Raw genomic sequence first — 19054 nt, forward strand, 5'->3', positions numbered from 1 at the left:
TTCCTTATTGAAGCAAATATAACGCAACATGAATATTGTTTGTTCAATATGATTTGAATCAGGAGTTGAATCAATAATAATTGGAATAATACTTCTCATTTTCTCTCTCTTCCAAGATGGCACCCACGACATGATGGGCACAACTAGAAATAAATTTGACAGATAACGCTCTTGTAACTGCTTTCCATGTTTTTGTTGGGCTATGACACTGCCAATGTGTTTTACACGAAATGGATCATAGTGATTTAGGAGCTGGTATATTCCGAGGAAATTTCAATTATTTGCATCTCCAATTTTCTGAGCTGAGTCTGAAGGACGACCGTCGTTGCCCAAGAAATAATGTCAAGTAACGTGAGAGTTCCCATGTGAGTTGGCTATTCTACAGACGAACAAGTATCAGCATGTCCAATGTACGTCTTTCACGTCAGTCCATTTCTTCACTTTTACTGTTTTTCCAGGACGACTATCTACAAACAGGAATATTTTATTTTGTGTTTACTGTAGAATGCAAAATATTTTCTGTATACTCGTTTTTCGAGTAAAATCACCTTATGATGGAATCAGAAGTGCCTTATCTTTGAATGCTGCTGGCAAACCTATCAAATTATAACTACGTTTCACAGCTGTTACCGTGTACATTTGTTGGGGAAATTTTTTGTTAGGATTTTCAAGAAGAAAGCACATTTTCGACTCCATACAAGGTTGTTTTAGTGAACGATATCTAAAGAAAATATAGTGCATTCAACATTAACACGAAACAGAATTGTAGAAGATGGTGTTAATGCATGATTTCTAAAGGAAATGTAGTACATTCAAGATTAAACGCAAAGTAGCATTGTATGCAGCTGGCCTGTATGACTCATAAAACTAAAGAAATGAAGTGGAAAGGAAGAGCTAGATTGGTCATGCTGGTGCAGGAGTAATATTCTTTTATTTATTATACACTACTGGCCATTAAAATTGCTACACCAAGAAGAAATGCAGATGATAAACAGGTATTCGTTGGACAAATATATTATACTAGAACTGACATGTGATTACATTTTCACGCAATTTGGGTGCATAGATCCTAAGAAATCAGTACCCAGAACAACCACCTCTGGCCGTAATAACGGCCTTGATACCCCTGGGCATTGAGTCAAACAGAGCTTGGATGGCGTGTACAGGTACAGCTGCCCATGCAGCTTCAACACGATACCACAGTTCATCAAGAGTAGTGACTGACGTATTGTGACGAGCCAGTTGCTCGGCCATTATTAACCAGACGTTTTCAATTGGTGAGGGATCTGGAGAATGTGCTGGCCAGGGCAGCAGTCGAACATTTTCTGCATCTAGAAAGGCCCGTACAAGACCTGCAACATGTGGTCGGGCATTATCCTACTGAAATGTAGGGTTTCGCAGGGATCGAATGAAGGTTAGAGCCACGGGTCGTAACACATCAGAAATGTAACGTCCACAGTTCAAAGTGCCGTCAATGCGAACAAGAGAGGTGACCGAGACGTGTAACCAATGGCACCTCATACCATCACGCCAGTATGGCGATGACGAATACACGCTTCCAATGTGCGTTCACCTCGATGTAGCCAAACACGGATGCGACCATCATGATGCTGTAAACAACACCTGGATTCATCCGAAAAAATGACGTTTTGCCATTCGTGCACCCAGGTTCGTCGTTGACCATACCATCGCAGGGGCTCCTGTCTGTGATGCAGCGTCAAGGATAACCGCAGTCATGGTCTCCGAGCTGGTAGTCCATGGTGCTGCAAACGTCGTCGAACTGTTCGTGCAGATGGCTGTTGTCTTGCAAACGTCCCCATCTGTTGACTCAGGGATCTAGACGTGGCTGCACGATCCGTTACAGCCATGCGGATAAGATGCCTGTCATCTCGACTGCTAGTGATACGAGGCCGTTGGGATCCAGCACGGCGTTCCGTATTACCCTCCTGAACCTACCGATTCCATATCCTGCTAACAGTTATTGGATCTCGACCAGCGCGAGCAGCAATGTCGCGATACGATAAACCGCAATCACGATAGGCTATAATCCGATCTTTATCAAAGTCGTAAACGTGATGGTACGCATTTCTCCTCCTTACACGAGGCATCACAACAACGTTTCACCAGGCAACGTCGGTCAACTGCTGTTTGTGTATGAGAAATCGGTTGGAAGCTTTCCTCATGTCAGCACGTTGTACGTGTCGCCACCGGCGCCAACCTTGTGTGAATGCTCTGAAAAGGTAATCATTTGCATATCAGAGCATCTTCTTCCTGTCGGTTAAATTTCGCGTCTGTAGCATGTCATCTTCGTGGTGTAGCAATTTTAATGGCCAGTAGTGTATGATAGAAAATTTATTTTGCAATAGCAGGCTACTATTTACCAAATTTGCACCCTGTGTGATCCGAGCCCTTGGGACTTGGGCCCCCCATGAGGATTGGGCCCCGGGGATTATGCCCCTCCCCCACCTCTACCCTGTCATCGGGACGGCCGACTGTCGCCCTGCCCAGCACTGGTTTTGATCAGAAATCGTTCTGACATGTCACCTACAATGTAAAAAAATTGTGAGCGGTTCCTAGATCCTTTCGTGCTTCACAGTAGCTACAAATCCTGTGTAAGGTACGCGTACAACGCACTGTGTCGTCGGGAATTGGTGGCGGGCGCGCTGACTCAGCAGGTGTGGTTCTAGGCGGTCGTAATAACGTGAGGAACAGCTGGCAGCGAGCGCCTGGCAGCGTGCGGCGGGCGATAAGAGCGCCACAGGAAGGCGGAAGGGAAACAACGGCGCAGTCACAGCACAGGCCCATGGCGCGACGCGTCGTCCTGCTGCCGCACCAGGTAAGTACTGTATTATACTACCGCACTAGTCGCGGGCTTTCGTGCCTAGCGCGACACGTTTCAGGAATTTATTCCTATTTTCAAGTGTGGTTATCTATCACACTGTGTTCTTTATGTTAAATCGTAGTGGCAACGTCATGGTTTGCGTATGTGAAAGTTTCTGAGTAATGAAGGAGGCACTATAGTTTAAGGCCATAAAAGGACTACGCGACAACAGAAGCGGAACGAGACATACACTGACATCACTTACAATAACAATGTAAACTGCTACAGTACCTGAAAATTGGAATAAACTGCTGACACGCGTCGTTTCCTATGAAAAAATTTATTAGTGCAGTACGTTTTTTCTGTAAAACGTTATTGAGACAGTTGCTGGCTCTAGAGAAACATCGTTGATGACGGTTGAAAGTTGTTGACACTCTTTGCTTATCTGCAAGTCATATGTTTTGATTCGTTGTGAACGACTGCGGAAAGTGTTCCGACAGATTTAGCAATTACGATTAACGTAATGAACATATCGATTTCGGTTGATCTCGATGTCAGTCCTTCGTATCAGTGACATGTGCATATATCGTACATGAACTATGAAAAATACGAGCGGGAACGACTACGTAACTCTTACCAAAACCACATAGAAGTTTTTCTTTTCACAGTTAGTATTTAATGACGAGGCTATGTTTCATTTAGGTTGAAACATAAACCACCACAACTGAAGAATATAGGAAACAAAGCAGCCATGTATCACAGTCGAGGACGGCGGAGACTTTCCAAAGTTTTGTGTATATTGAGCTCTTTTTCCGGATAAGAACTACGGCCAGTTTTTTTTCGCGGAGAAACGCTTACAGGAATCGGTTTCCTGAATATTTTGCTGATCTGACTTTTTCTACGATAGCGAGAGCATGCCTACAATTTGAATTTTCAATGGGACTACGCACAGCTGCAGTGGAACCTACATTAAGAGAATTTATAACCGATGAGCTACCTCAGCGATGGACTGGCGTACGAATCTCACATTACAGCATGAGATTCCAGTGTCGCCTAATTATACGGGATGTGCCCCCTCTTCTAAAAACGTCGGTTGAAATCCGATGCGATATAGCAAAAGCAGTGAATGCAGTAATTCCAGAAAAGCTCGCAAAAGTAAGGGAGGAGTTTGACTCTCGTCTGTATGTTTCGTGCCTATCGTGTGTCCAGTGGAGAGCACTCCGTCCAATGGAGAGCACACCAGAGGTTTGTGAAAGGTAAATGAAAACTTTGACCCTAAACGTAATTGTAAAAGGCACCTCAGGGTTGTGTGTGCATCCATGTAAAAGATATGCCCTTGTACAATCGGATGGTGTTTTCCCCAAGTTTGCGACTTCATTCATGTAGAAGGTACAGTCTTGAGAAATTGGATGAATCTGTGTAACACCCTGTACTATCGAAGGTAAAAACACTGTACTGCAGTAAAATAGAAGCACCTCAGTGTGGGTCTAGTAAGAGTTACGTAGCTTTTTTCCAAAGAGGTGGAGTCCCTCCATGCTCACACCGGCATGATGTCAACTGCCACCTCTGCATAAGGGTTACTTTTCACTAAAGTGAGATGTCGAGTGGGTACTGCGATGTTTGCGTACGTCTGGTTAAGGTTAACCATTAATACACGCTCATCTGGAGATAGATTTGGTCGAAAGTTGAACGAAGGGTAGCAGTTGGAAGGGCAGAGGAAAAAAAGTACCAAGGGAAAAAAACCTGTGCGATAGATCGGGTAGTAAGAGCAGTAGCAGATGTCTTGCTGCCTGCGACATGTCATTCAAGGGTAGGCTTTGTTCGTAGTGAGTATCATGCATGTCGATACCATTGACGTTGCGCGGTGCTGTTACTCGGCGGCTGCCGCTCGGTGCCGGTGTTGATCTCTCGGTCAGCGTCAGCAAACCTGTAACAGTTAGGGTCGTCATTGTTTTGTGTCCGATAGGCCATATATCAGATGCACAATGTAGGGTGATGTTGGCAATTTGTTTGTACGCCAGTGGCCGAGCTCGTCGGTTTCCATGCTGTAGCCTGTTGGTCGGCTTTAATAGCAGCTGGTATATCCTGTCAGCGTTGCTGATATGCAGGGGCTTGCCGACGTTTGTCGCTTGTCGGTGTATGTCAGCTTGCCATAGATTGTTATGCCCTAGCTAGTAGTGTCTTTGGCCGTTTATGCTATGATCGTAGTTTCCCAGAGTAAGGATGAAAGGATTGTTAGTGTTTCGAGTTCCTGTATAGTCGTGTTTCTTGAATACTTCCTTGAGGGTTTCAAGACGGTACTCACTGTGAAGATCCACGGTGCGTGTGTAGCGCGGAGCGTTGCCAATGATACGTAGCACTTTGTTCTGCATGATCTGCAGGCGGTGCAGGCGTGTAGGAGCTGCATATCCCCAGACGGGAGCTGCGTACGTCATCAGAGGTCTAATCAATGTCATGTATATGGACCTCGACACCCTCCAATTCAGTGTGCTTTCCCTGTTGAGCATTGGGTAGAGTTGTTTGAGTCTATCGTGCGCTCTGTTGGCAACGTATTCGATGTGGTCCCCCCCCCCCCCCCCCCCCCCCATGTAGGTTTCCGGTCCCAGACACCGAAATATCTGAATTTCTCTCGGAAACGTATTGGGCGTGTATGTAGTGGTTTCTGTCTACTGTGTTGATGTTTGCGCAGTAGTTTCGGTCTGCGTGTGAACAGAACTGCTTCGCACTTGGTGACGTTTACTTCAATACGCAATCGTTCCAACCAAGGCTCGGCAGGTCTGAGTGCCGTCTGTATTCGTTCGATGGTTTCCAGTCTTGCGCAAGGATGGCTGTGTCACCAGTGTAGAAGGATAACGTTGTATTTTGTGTTGCTGGGAAGTCATTAATGTACAGGTTGAACAAGATGGGCCCTTGGGGCTCTTGGATGATTCCCTGGGTTACTCCAGCTTGGATACCGTGTTGTGTCGATTGTTTGCCCTGCACGTCAGTGTTGAAACATCTGTTCGTGAGGTATGAGTGTATGAGACGTAAGAGTCCGTCTGGGAAACAAGCTTCGCTTAGTTTGCGTATAAGGCCGTTGTGCCAAAGACGGTCGAAAACTTCTTCGATATCCAGTAACACGGCCCGTATGGCTTTGTTCATGTTGTAGCCATGTATTATATGTTCGACTACGCGGAGGAGTTCTTGTGTTGAGTGGAGATTCCTAAAGCCGAATTGCTCCGGTCTTAGGGTGTTATTGGCGATGCAGTGCCTAGTGATGCGTTTTAATATTACCTTCTCAACAATCTTGCTGAGCGAGCACAGCATATTCATGGGACGGTAATTTTGTGGGAGGGAGTGGTCTTTCCCTGGCTACCTGAACATCAGGACCTTGGCCACCTTCCAAAAGTCAGGGAAGTGTTGATGTTTTAGGATGGCATTCGTTATGTGTGCAAGGTGTTCTACGTCTCTATCCGTGAACTCCTGGAGGACACGGTTTTGAATGCCATCAGGCCCTGGGGCTTTCCTAGCGCTGGTATACCTGATAGCCATGTAATTTCATTTGTGCTAGTACGTCTAGTTTCGTCGCGCGTGGGCTGGGCTACAAGTCGTGTAACCTCCTGGTCCGTTTCAATTGTGAATACCGGATCTGAAGGAGCCAGATTCTGGATGCAAGACGCTGCAAGTGTTGTGGCCATAATCTCTGCCTTCTCCGTCGCGGAGTAAGCTGGACCGTCTGGCCCTTGTAGAGTGGGAATGTAATGTTTCTCCCTGGTGAAGTGTCTGGCTAACTTCCACACGTCAGGACGTGGGGTATCTAGACCTGCAAGTATATGTCCCCATTGTTCGTTTCTAAATGTTTGTATTTTGTCCCGTATTATACCCTGGAGTCTGTTGAGGTGCAGTTTACAGAATGGGTGCCTGGTACGCTACCAGTTCTCCTGAGGCGGTTCCTCATTGAGATAAGGCCCAGGATTTCCTGGGACAGGGCCGTCGAGTGTCTTTTTGGTGTTGTCCGTAGAATGGCGTCAGTCATTGCGTCTTGGACGGCAGTAGTAAGAGCCTCCACAGCCTCATCAGTTTGTTGCGTGTTGTTAATTTCGCGGGTGTCCACGTAGTACTCCCCTTTTCAACTTTTCGTAATTGGCGTACTGCGTACGTACATAATATACACAAAAAAACTCGTCGGAGATTTTTTTCTAATCATGTAATATAGCTTTACTTAATCTCCATTAGAGTTTTGCTAATGTACAATGAAAAGTGCGTTAGATGTAGAACAAACGTGAACTTCGTGCTATGCTACACATGCTTATTTCGAAATTGCATTCGTTGCCTTCATTAACTCACAACCAAATTCTCACCTTGAACCTAATCTACACGTAGGAACTACGCTACACATGTCTGTCACCACAAACAGGATTTCGAGCGGAACACTATCATTCCTGAACTGTGAAATTCCTACGTAGGTCACAAGAACAGCACAAAATTTCATATTTTTCAATTATTTTGCATCAGTATACAATTTTGTGATCATACTTTTTACAACTCGTACAAAAATTGTGTTGTTGATAGTAACGTGGTGTAGGAAAATAGTGGTGCTGGGATGTTCGTCCTGAATCAGAAGAACAGGGTAAACTCTGAATTTTTCAGTTAATTGGCATCGACATTTAATTTTATTGTTACACTCCGTATAACACACACGAAAAGAATACTATTATTCCTAACTGCGGTCGTGGAACAGGGTTATGGGTTTAGAGTAAAAAAAAAAATAAGAAAATTACAGCTTTTCATTTATTTAGCGCGGTTGTGAATTGTATTACTGGTATAATAAATTTGAAATATATACATCAATGTTAATAGCGGTCAAAGATCAGTGAAGTACTCACACCCAGCAGAAAGAGGTACCCGTAGTGCTCCATAAATATACCATTATTCTATTCCCGAATTATTTATGTGATTATGACTGAGTCAAGTTAAAAAGAAACGTTTTTATGGTGCCTTCGTCGAGACACGAAAGGCTTTCTATAATTAAATAAATTAAGAATGGAGTACAAATTAAAATTCACTCTGCGGTTATGTGTTATGTGCTGGTTTAGTTGTTCGATAAAAGAATTGCTATGACATTAGAAGAGAACATTGTGAAAAATTATGAATATCTTTTTACTTTCCCTGGTTCGTCTATGCGCTTAAATAGAAGGACATTTACATGTCCGCCATACGCATTTCGCATATTCCTTTCTTGAAGTTTCTTCCGTGGTTTCTTCTTTACACCTGTGCCATAGGTCAGCTGTACTTTGTTCTCCCATACAGTCCAGTACATTTGCGTGCGTATTTCAGAAGTTTCATCTGGTGTTCACTATTACATTTTTAAACGCGTATTTTGTGTATGTACTGCCCACAAAACAAACGCGTTTACAAACATAAGACGGAAAAATTTGAATAGTGTACGAAAATACAATAACGCAGACTGGATTGTATAATACAACAAAATAAAGTGCACCGTGCCACAGACATGAACAACAGGTGTTGAAACTCTACAACTGTTGATGAATTGTGTATTACTTCAGAATAAACAAGCTGAGTCACTTTTATAGTTTATTTCCGGACCTCTTCTTTAGGGATGACTATCTATCATACATCTGTCAGAACGCGGTGTTGCGGTGTGCGAAGTTCCCGAGTTTGCTAGTTCCACTTACTGCAATCAAAGGCAAGAATAATGACGGATAAGAGTGAGAAGGAGAAAGTATCTAATTGTTATTTAGCGCATAATCACGTTTTATCGAATTCATTGCACTTACAACGCAGAGTTTTGCTGGGAACAATGATGAGTTGCACAAGCAGCTACGCGACAGTGAACAATCTCACGAAAGCCACAGTTGGGGAATTCGCTACGCTGGGACCGAATATCTGAGCCATGGTCGTGTCCTGAGTGCACACCCTGCGCTGTATTTATTCTACGGGTACAGTTCAGTGTGCCAAAAGTTTTCGTTCTTAAAGGCGTTTTCCACAGTTTTATTTTTACAAAGACTGTTGGTAATTCTTCAGACCTTCAGAATCACAGCATATTATGTTCTAATGTTTCTGTGATTATAGAATAATCTTTGGGTTCTCACAAATGTAATACGAATGTGTAAGTTTTAAGGGAAAAAACAAGATAACATGTTCGAATTCTGATGCTCTTTGTGAAAACCACGCTATCAGTGTTCTTACAGAGGAAAATAGGAATTATCATACTGTGATGTAATGTCGTAATCAGTCACGTATTTATACAGGTAAAATTATTATTGGCTTTGAAGTTCTGGGAATTGGCCCGGTTTGAATGAGGATTTCTTTGATCATCTTGGATATCTGTTGAACTGACCGTTCATCCGAATTCTTCATATTCTCCACTTATTACACCGTAAACGTATACCATTAAGTCTCCTCGATGGTGTGTTTGCAGTAACAACAAAATGATTACAGTGAATAATTACATTCACTACTATGTTATAAGAAAAACGACATTACATTGTATCAGACGAAGGTGTAGCTATACGTTTATGTATTCACTTATTAATCCTGCCATGATGAGGACCATCAGGCCCACTCCTACGCATAAACAGGCATTCTACATACACTACTGGCCATTAAAATTGCTACACCAGTAAGATGACGTGCTACAGACGCGAAATTTAACCGACAGGAAGAAGATGCTGTGATATGCAAATGATTAGCTTTTCAGAGCATTCACACAAGGTTGGCGCCGATGGCGACACCTACAACGTGCTGACATGAGGAAACTTTCCAATCGATTTCTCGTACACAAACAGCAGTTGAGCGGCGTTGCCTGGTGAAATGTTGTTGTGATGCCTCGTGTAAGGATAAGAAATGCGTACCATCACGTTTCCGACTTTGATAAAGGTCGGATTGTAGCCTATCAAGATTGCGGTTTATCGTATCGCGACATTACTCCTCGCGTTGGTCGAGATCCAATGACTGTTAGCAGAATATGGAATCTGTGGGTTCAGGAGGGTAATACGGCCTCGTATCACTAGCAGTCGAGATGACAGGCATCTTATCCGCATGGCTGTAACAGATCGTGCAGCCACGTCTCTATCACTGAGTCAACAGATGGGGACGTTTTCAAGACGACAACCATCTGCACGAACAGTTCGACGTCGTTTGCAGCACCATAGACTATCAATCAGCTCAGAGGCCATGGCTGCGGTTACCCTTGACGCTGCATCACAGACAGGAGCGCCTGCGATGGTGTACTCAACGACGAACCAGGGTGCACGAATGGCAAAACGTCAGTTCTTCAGATGAATCCGGGTTCTGTTTACAGCTTCAAGATGGTCGTATCCGTGTTTGGCGATATCGCGGTGAACGCATATTGGAAGCGTGTATTGGTCATCGCCATACTGGCATGTCACCCGGCGTGATGGAATGGGATGCCGTTGGTTACACGTCTCGGTCACCTCTTGTTCGCACTGACGGCACTTTTAACAGTGGACGTTACATTTCAGATGTGTTACGACCCGTGGCCTTACCCTTCATTCGATCCCTGCGAAACCCTACATTTCAGCAGGATAATACACGACCGCATGTTGCAGGTCCTGTACGGGCCTTTCTGGATACAGAAAATGTTCGACTGCTGCCCTGGTCAGCACATTCTCCAGATCTCTCACCAATTGAAAACGTCTGGTCAATGGTGGCCGAGCAACTGGCTCGTCACAATACGCCAGTCACTACTCTTGATGAACTGTGGTATCGTGTTGAAGCTGCATGCAGCTGTACTTGTACACGCCATCCAAGCTCTGTTTGACTCAATGCCCAGGCGTATGAAGGCCGTTATTACGGCCAGAGGTGGTTGTTCTGGGTACTGATTTCTCAGGATCTATGCACCCAAATTGCGTGAAAATGTAATCAGATGTCAGTTCTAGTATAATATATTTGTCCAATGAATACCCGTTTATCATCTACATTTTTTCTTGTTGTAGCAATTTTAATGGCCAGTAGTGTAGAATCTCGGAAAAGGCAAGCTTTACGCTACGAAACACCTGTCGATATGTATCAAACGTTTTCGACACACTAATCACATAACATAATAATTAAACCTTCATTCTCTTCGGAATGAAGTCCGTAATAAAAATCAGTGCGAGTTGTGACCGGCAAGGGCAGTTGTAGTGGCGTGGAAGCGAACAGCTTCCTAATGTCATCTTGAGGAATTTCTTACAAACACATGCTGTATCGGTTCGTGAAGACTTGTGGCTGGAGTTAGGTATCAAAGTACTCGTCTTACCATCGCATCCCACACATGCTCTCAGTCCAGCCAAGGACCCACACGTACCTCAAGGCGTTTGTGGTGGTCTTGGATCATCCTGTTGGAATATGCCACTTTGTATCCTGCTCGTGAAGGGCATTCAGCTTCTTTTCAACAACTGTCAATCCAGTCCAGCTGTCATATCCTATAGCTCCCCCCACACGGTGACTGCACGAGTTGGAGAGGCGTGGATCTCGAGAATAGCTGCTTCGTATGAACTTCATTAGGTCATCTACAGACACGTTGACGTCAAAGAGAAGCTACCTTCAGCACACTGTGAAACACCTGTCGGTATGTTTCAAACGTTGTGGACTTGCTAATCACCACATAATGCCACTCAATGCCGCAGGTGGCTCTGTACAATGTAAGTCTATGTTCTCCGTAGTAAACGACGCATTATAACTACAGATCTCACACCAGACATCAGTAATCTGTTCTGGCCGGTTCGTGGTGCCACTCTGACTGTAACCTCTTCACGTATTTCAGTTGCCGTCATCCGTCTGTGCGTCAGTCAGTCGAACAATCCTACGGATTTCTCGTGTTAGTCTTCCTGAAAAGCTTCGCGCCTACTCTTTTTGCCACACTGGAGTCCTGAATCTATGTCATCACCACTCGTTTTTGAGACACTGGATTTCGTGATCTATCGGTAAGGTGCATCCTCATGCCTAACCTCAAAGTCCTAAAGATAACGATGAGGTGCACGTGCCAGTCCTCAGGTTATGTGATACGATGTACAACTGGAAAATTTCAGTAACGTTAGACATACCAAACAGCCATCATGTGCCCACACCATTCTTCATATGCAGGAATGGCTATTTTTCTGTACTGAAAATAGCTCGCGTAAGGACGAAATTTTCATAGCACATCCCACAGCCATGGGGACACTGGAGTATTATCTTCTTAGCTTTCGGTCAAGGTGTTCATAGTTCGCACTTTTTGTTTACGTCGGTTTCTTTTACATTATGTTCATTACAATACATATAAGAATTATTTCATTTAATATGGACTCAAATATATAGAAATCGTAAATAGAGGGAACAGTAATAGGTACATCAGGAAAAAAACAAAGCTTATATTCGTTCATGAAAATGAAAAAGAAGCAAAGAAGAATTGCTGGTAGGCAGACTGAAGCGAAGGGCACAGGCAGCAGTGTACGTAATAGAAGTGATGAGAGAGGGGAAGAAAGACGACCATAATTGAACAAGTAATGAAGACATGGGAATGGAAAGTGGATCGTAGAGAAACGAAAACAGAAAGAACAGTAACTGGAGAATATGAGAACACTTGTTTTACTTTTTGACAGTGAAAACTGCATCTAAATCTACATCATTTTCCGCTTGCCAGCTAACTATGTGTGGCGAAGGGTCCTTTTGGTACCTCTGATGTTCGTACGCTGTTCCACTCTGTGAATGGCGCGTGGGAAGAATGATTGTCGGTAATCCTCCGTATTAGCTCTAATTTTCTTGTCGTGGTCATTTAGCGAGAGGTTTGTGGGAGGAAGTAATATATCCGACTCTTCCCGGAAAGCGAGCACTCGAAATTTCAGTAGTAAACCTCCCCGTGATGCAGGACGGCACTCTTGTAACGTCAGATACTGGAGTTTGTTGGGCATCTCCGTGACGCTCTCGCGACAGCTAAACCATCCCGTTTGATCTTCTCTCTCTCTTCTGTCAGTGCTGCGTGGGGTAGCCGCGCGGTCTTAGGCGTCTTGTCACGGTCCGCGCGGCTTCCCCCATCGGAGGTTCGAGTCCTCCCTCAGGCATGAGTGTGTGTGTAGTCCTTAGCGTAAGTTAGTTTAACTTAGATTAAATAGTGCGTAGCCTTAGGGACCGATGACCTCAGCAGTTTGGTCCCGTAAGACCTTACCACAAATTTCCAATTTTCTGTCAGTCCTACCTGCTAAGGATATCACACTGATGAACAATACTCAAGAATCGGCCAAACAAGCGCCTTATAACCCACTTCCTTCGTGGTTGACCTGCATTTCCTAAAGATTCTAACTATGAATCTTAGTCTGCCATCTGCTTTTCCTAATATTTGTTTTATGGGGTCATTCCAATTCAGGTCGTACGGATCGTTACTTTATAGGTATTTTACGGAAGATTCTGTTCCCAGCATTTTGTCATTAATGATGTACATGTATAGTAGTGAATTTCTTTTCTTACAATGCATAACATGTCAAATTCATTGACGTTTAGGATGAACTGCCAGAGCCTGCACCATTCACTAATCTTCTGCAGGTCATTCTGCAAATCAATACTGTCTTCTGTCTCTGAGGTAACGAGCGAGTCGTCGCGCCCTGAAAACATTCTAAGTGTACAGTAGTAACGCACTTTTCTATATACTGTACTTTTCTATATACTGTACATTGTATTTAACGTGTTTTATACTGTATTTTTATTCATTTCTGAATAGCGAACAATTAAAAAAATGACATTTTTATTTGCTCCATAGATTTCCGATATTCAGATGTTTTACTGTAGTTGAGAGCTCCAGATGGGGCCCCTCAAGGACATGGCGGTAAAGGAGAGGAAGAAGTCCAGTGTGCATTCTGTGTGGATACCGCGGGGGTAATCTCACATGTGGAACACGTCTTCTGGATACCATGGAAAGGGCACTGTCACTTGGATCGCAAGAGATTCTCTCTGGTTTCCGGCAGGCATCTGAAGTAGTAAAGACTGGAAGGCTTTCCTGCGAGATGAAGGCATAGATCACCGTATGCAGCACGGTCGTTTAGTTTCAGTTTAGTTTAGTTATGTAATGTTCTGTAGATCATTTTTACGATTATTTCATCGATATGATGTGGAACAAGTCAGATTACAAGATATATATATACACACATGAATAGTGATAATATTAATATTACTGAAATTTTTAGTTGTACACATGCAACTACATTTAGAGATACAATTTTTTTTACTAGTTTTCAAACAAAAACTCGTCCATGGAATAGAAGTTCTCCAAAAGAAATGATTTTAAACTAGATTTTAAACTTGATCTGCTACCTGCCAGACACTTTATGTTGTTGGACAAATGATCAAAGAGTTTTGTTGCTGAGTAATGTTCTGGTTTTTGAGAAACTGACAGCTTCAATAACGGATAGGAAAGGTCATTTTTCCCTCTAGTGTTGAACGTATGAACATCACTGTTCTTCGCGAACTGATATGGATTATTTATAACGAATTTAATTAGCGAATATATGTACTCTGATGGTGCAGTTAAAATACCTAACTCCTTGAATAGGTGCCTACATGACGTCCTTGGGTGAACAGCACTAATTATTCTCAGTGCTCTCTTTTGTGCAATCAATACTTTATGTGTAAGTGGTGAGTTACCCCAGAAAACTATTCCATAAGACATTATTGAGTGGAAACATGCAAAGTACGTCAGGAGGCTGATCTGTTTATTACCAAGACTAGCGATTATACGAAGAGCGAAAGAAGCTGAACTTAATTGTTTTAGAAGCTCAGTAATATGCTTCTTCCAGTTCAAATTGTTATCAATGTGAACACCCAAAAATTTGGAGAAATCTACCCTGTTAACTGAGCCCTGTTCAAATGCTACATCAGTTGTCGGTATGACTCTATTCGGTGTACAGAACTGGATATAGTGATTTTTCCAAAGTTAAGGGAGAGTCCATTTTCTGAGAACCACTTGATAATTCTTTGAAAGACATCCTTAACAATATCTTCAGCTGCTTTTTCTGGAATGGGATTTATTATAACACTCGTGTCATCTAAAAAAGTACTAGTTCTGCTTGTTGAACGTTAAGTGAGAGGTCATTCACATGAATAAGGAACAGCAGAGGACCCAAAGTTGAACCCTGTGCTACCCCTTTGTGATAACTCCCCATTCATTAGAATTTACCACCCTCCCAACATTATTTGTGTTATTCAGCACAACTTTTTGCTTTCTGTTCGTTAAGTATGATTCAAACCAACTGTGCGTATAGCCTTCAATTCCATAAAACCTGAGTTTTTCTAAGAGTGTGACATGATCCACACAGTCAAATGCCTTGGAAGGATAAAAAAAACCAACTGGCGATAATTTGTTATTTAGGGCTTGTACTATTTGATGGGGAAATGTGTAGATAGCATTCTCAGTCGAAGCCATTCTGGAATCCGACCTGTGGCATGCTGAGTAAATTATTTTCACGTCAGGACCGACGCTTGGTACAGAGCTGAGTGGAGGGTCTCAGCTAGAGACATAGACGGTTCTGAAACAGTGCAGGCTGCAGATTCCTCGACTTGTACCATAGGTTGGTGGGAAACCTGGTCGCGCTTGTTAGTTCAGCTGTCCACTACACACAGGAGGCGTGTACACGGGTAGTGGGGCTGTGTGGAGTGGACTGCGGTTTTTTAGATGAGAGAATCTCGGTAAAGAACAGAAAAGGTTTTAGTCACAAAGGGTGCACGCCAAACACAGGATAAGGGTTGACCTAGGAACCATAGGCACTGTAGTAATAAATTATTGTATTGTTGGGAAAGAACCAGAGCTCCAGGAGCTAATAGCAAGCTCTGAAGCACAAATCGTTATAGGTATTGAAAGGTGGCTAAAGCCGAGATGAGTTTAGCCGAAATTTTTACAAAGGAATTGACGGTGTTCAGAAAGGATAGATTGATGACAGTTGATGGTGGCACGTTTGTTACTGTGTAAAGTGGTCTGTGTAGAAGCGAAATTGAAGGAGATAGCTCCTGTGTGTTAGTAAGGGCAGAGGTTAAACTTGACGACCAGAATAAATTAATAATAGGTTCCTTTTTACCGATCAATGATCTTGCTGAGCAGCGCAAAGAAGAGTTGAATTTCATTTCAAGTAAGTACCTCACTTATACAATAAATACTTGGTGGTGACTTCAATCTACCCTGGATATGTTGGCGAAAATACACATTCAGAGCCGGTGATAGACATAAAACATCTTCCGAAATCGCATTAAACGCTTTCTCCGGAAATTATTCTGAATAGCTAATTCGGAAACCCACTCAAAGTGTAAATAGCTGCGAAAACTTACTCGACCTCTTAGGAACAAATAATTATGAGCAAGCATGGAGCATTATGACGATACAGAGATTAGTGACCGCAGAGTCGTCGTAGCGAGACTGAATACCGTAAATCGAAACACACTAAGAATAACCGCAAAATATATATGCTTTTAAAAAGCAGATAAAAATTCACTTGACTCCTTCCTAAAGGACAGTCTTCCTTCCTTCCGAACTAACTAAGTGATCATAGGCCGCCGTGTGCATAGTTGTCTTGCTGTCCAATGATAAGTGATGTGCTGTTCGATCCAACATGACCGAATGCTGGGTGTGTCTGTGACCTCCAGTTCTTTTCGCTCGGGCTTTTCAGATCCTGCATGATGTTGAGTATGGCACTCCTGAACCCATAGATTCCATTCTGAAATGATAGTTGTGAGATCTAGTATATGGTACTCGCAAGGTAATGGACGGGTGGTTTAGCGATGATACAGAAACTGGGAAGCATTTGGCCATGTCATTGGTCGGCATAGAAATTACGGAAAAACTGATAGAATTGCTAAAATTGGTTACACTATTAGCTGTGATTCTTATTACAGTACATTGACGGTGTCTTTTCTGTCCACAGCTCATGGTCTATTGGCTAGCTTTGCTGCCTCTGGGTCCCAGGGTCCCAGGTTTGATTCCCGGCCGGGTTGGGAATTTTATCTGCCCAGAGACTGAGCGTTTGTGTTGTTCTCATCATTTCATCATCACTACCACCATCATCATTCGTGACAGTGACTAGATTGGAGTGTGTAAAAATTGAACTGTATAAAAATTGGGATTTTGTATAGGAGCTGATGACCATGCAGTTGAGTGCCCCACAAACCAAACATCATGGTGTCTTTTCCATCCCATCTGTCCACTGGTATGCTGTTGATTACCACATAATTACTGACTGACATCACTTGTTTGAGATGCAGAAAGAGTCTTCAGGGAGGGGGATTGTTAGCACCGAAACAGTGATCACATACATGATGGCAATATGAGGAATCAAGCCATCTGCTATCCCGTCACTGTGAAAGATGAGTTTAAATGTAGAGGCCATTAATCACCTTTAGACAGCTGTCTGGAAATGCTTCACAATGCTGCAAAGCTCTTCCAGTTTCCATATGTTGTGACTGTCTTTTATTTGTCATCCTGTGTGTGTGTTGTGGGAGCAGCAGCATAATTTACACTGTGCAGTGTCCAGTTTTCTGTGAGAGCCAATGGATCGAAACATGTGAATGTCAGTTTAGAACCTGACACAGACATCAAAGTTATAGGGGAAGAAACAAAATGTATGTCGTTGTACAAAACTGTAGTCATACACTGCTTTGACGTGTTCCAGCAGAAAAAAACAGTGTATCAAACAACAAAACAGGGACCCTCTCTTGCAACTGATAGTCTGTGGGATACGGTCCTTCGACAGTACAGGCAATGAATCTTTACACTGATTTGTGTAGGTGTCTTCCATCACTGGCCACTTGCTCTAGTGGATCAATACCTGTGTATATTTAATAGGATCACCACATGCTCGATGCCAGCACACAGACGGTATTTGTTTCGCAATACATCAGAAGAGAGAGAGATGTGGTAAAAAAATCTTCTCGAGTTCTCTATTGGATGATGTTAGAGGAGTCTTTATAGTTCGTAGTTTATCTCTGTTGGATGGTAAAATCTGACGATGATAGAGAGAACGTTTGGGTGACAGACGTGAATGCACCCTGAAGGGTTCAGATCTCCTTTGGACTGCAATTTGGAGACAGATCACAATGCAGTAGCAAAATCCTCATCCTTCCAGTTCCTGTAACTGCTTGTACTGCCTTTTCTACTACCTCATGTTGCGGGAAGTTGCGTTTGACATTGGTCTTACACATGGAACACAGCTGGCAGAGCTACGACAACATGTTCCCATTTCCACTGAGTGGCAAAAAAGATGGTCCTGTCGCATTAACTCAGCTCACCCTGTTTCTCCACAGGTTGCAGAAGGTCTTAGATATAGCGCTCTCCAACGTCTGCTGAGTTGAAACAACACATGGACAAAGCTGCAGGGATGGCGGGGCAGAGACAGAGGAGCAGTTACATGATGCATTGGGGCTATCTACAACCACGCTGGAGTTTTAGTGTAGCAGATAGGTTCGACAAAAGTGGCTCATTTCGAGATATGATAGCGCCAAGAATATGATTCACTAGTGGCTGTAATCATTAAGACATTTTCAAAGGATCAAACGCAGGAATATGGTTCAATGAAAAGACTTGATCCCAAATAGCAAACAGGATTTCTACCAGAAAGGCTAACACTATACATCTGAAAAGCCAGTGTATTGGTCGTAGGACTTTGTACATTTATTACGACCTCAATCTAGCGTTGCATTTTTTAAGTGATTCGCCACATAGCACATCATCTACTACATGTGTTCATTCTCAGTCAACCATGATCCTTCCACATCTGTAACCCAGTGGATATATTTCAGAACCTATGACGTGGCATCAGGATTGAATGCGTTACAAATACTGTTTGTTAGCGTGAGAAATATCTAGTAGCGGCATGAGGGCGTTTTATACGGGCTTAATACCATGTTCCTAGGCCGAAACACTTTCTAAGTTTGGCGATTATGAGCTTACACCGCCGGCGACGTGCACCTGGGCTTTCGGTCTGTTAATAAACACCCCAGCGTTCACCATCTATATTTAATGTTGCGCTTTTTGTGTGGAAAACCAATACCATATCTCGATTTATAAAGATTGTATAGTTTTTAACTTGGATGTCTTTAGCAGTACGTGTGTGCACCGGTCGAACCAAGACCGCTTTTTATGAAGGCGACAGTAACATAAACGTTGTGATTGTGTTTCTTTAATAGCTGGTTACTTATAAGACGATTACATATCTCTTCCTAAGACAAGATACATACTGGTACCACTCACAAGAGAAAGTAATGAGGCACGTCCATCCA

General features: G+C 43.2%; 1 protein-coding gene across 2 annotated transcripts in view; it reads left to right on the forward strand.

Moving 5' to 3' along the window:
- The first annotated feature begins 2766 nt into the window (after positions 1–2766).
- Positions 2767–19054, forward strand: part of LOC124721610 (ras-related protein Rab-3) — an 832513-nt gene continuing 816225 nt past the window's right edge. The window contains exon 1 of one of the 2 annotated variants that reach the window (XM_047246662.1): positions 2767–2836. In XM_047246662.1, coding sequence (XP_047102618.1) covers positions 2804–2836 — 33 coding nt within the window. In that variant the 5' untranslated portion in view covers positions 2767–2803. The remainder of the gene's footprint in view (positions 2837–19054) is intronic. The other variant, XM_047246661.1, reaches the window with a different exon arrangement.

The sequence above is a fragment of the Schistocerca piceifrons genome, chromosome X (assembly GCF_021461385.2).
Source record: "Schistocerca piceifrons isolate TAMUIC-IGC-003096 chromosome X, iqSchPice1.1, whole genome shotgun sequence".
NCBI lineage: Eukaryota > Metazoa > Arthropoda > Insecta > Orthoptera > Acrididae > Schistocerca > Schistocerca piceifrons.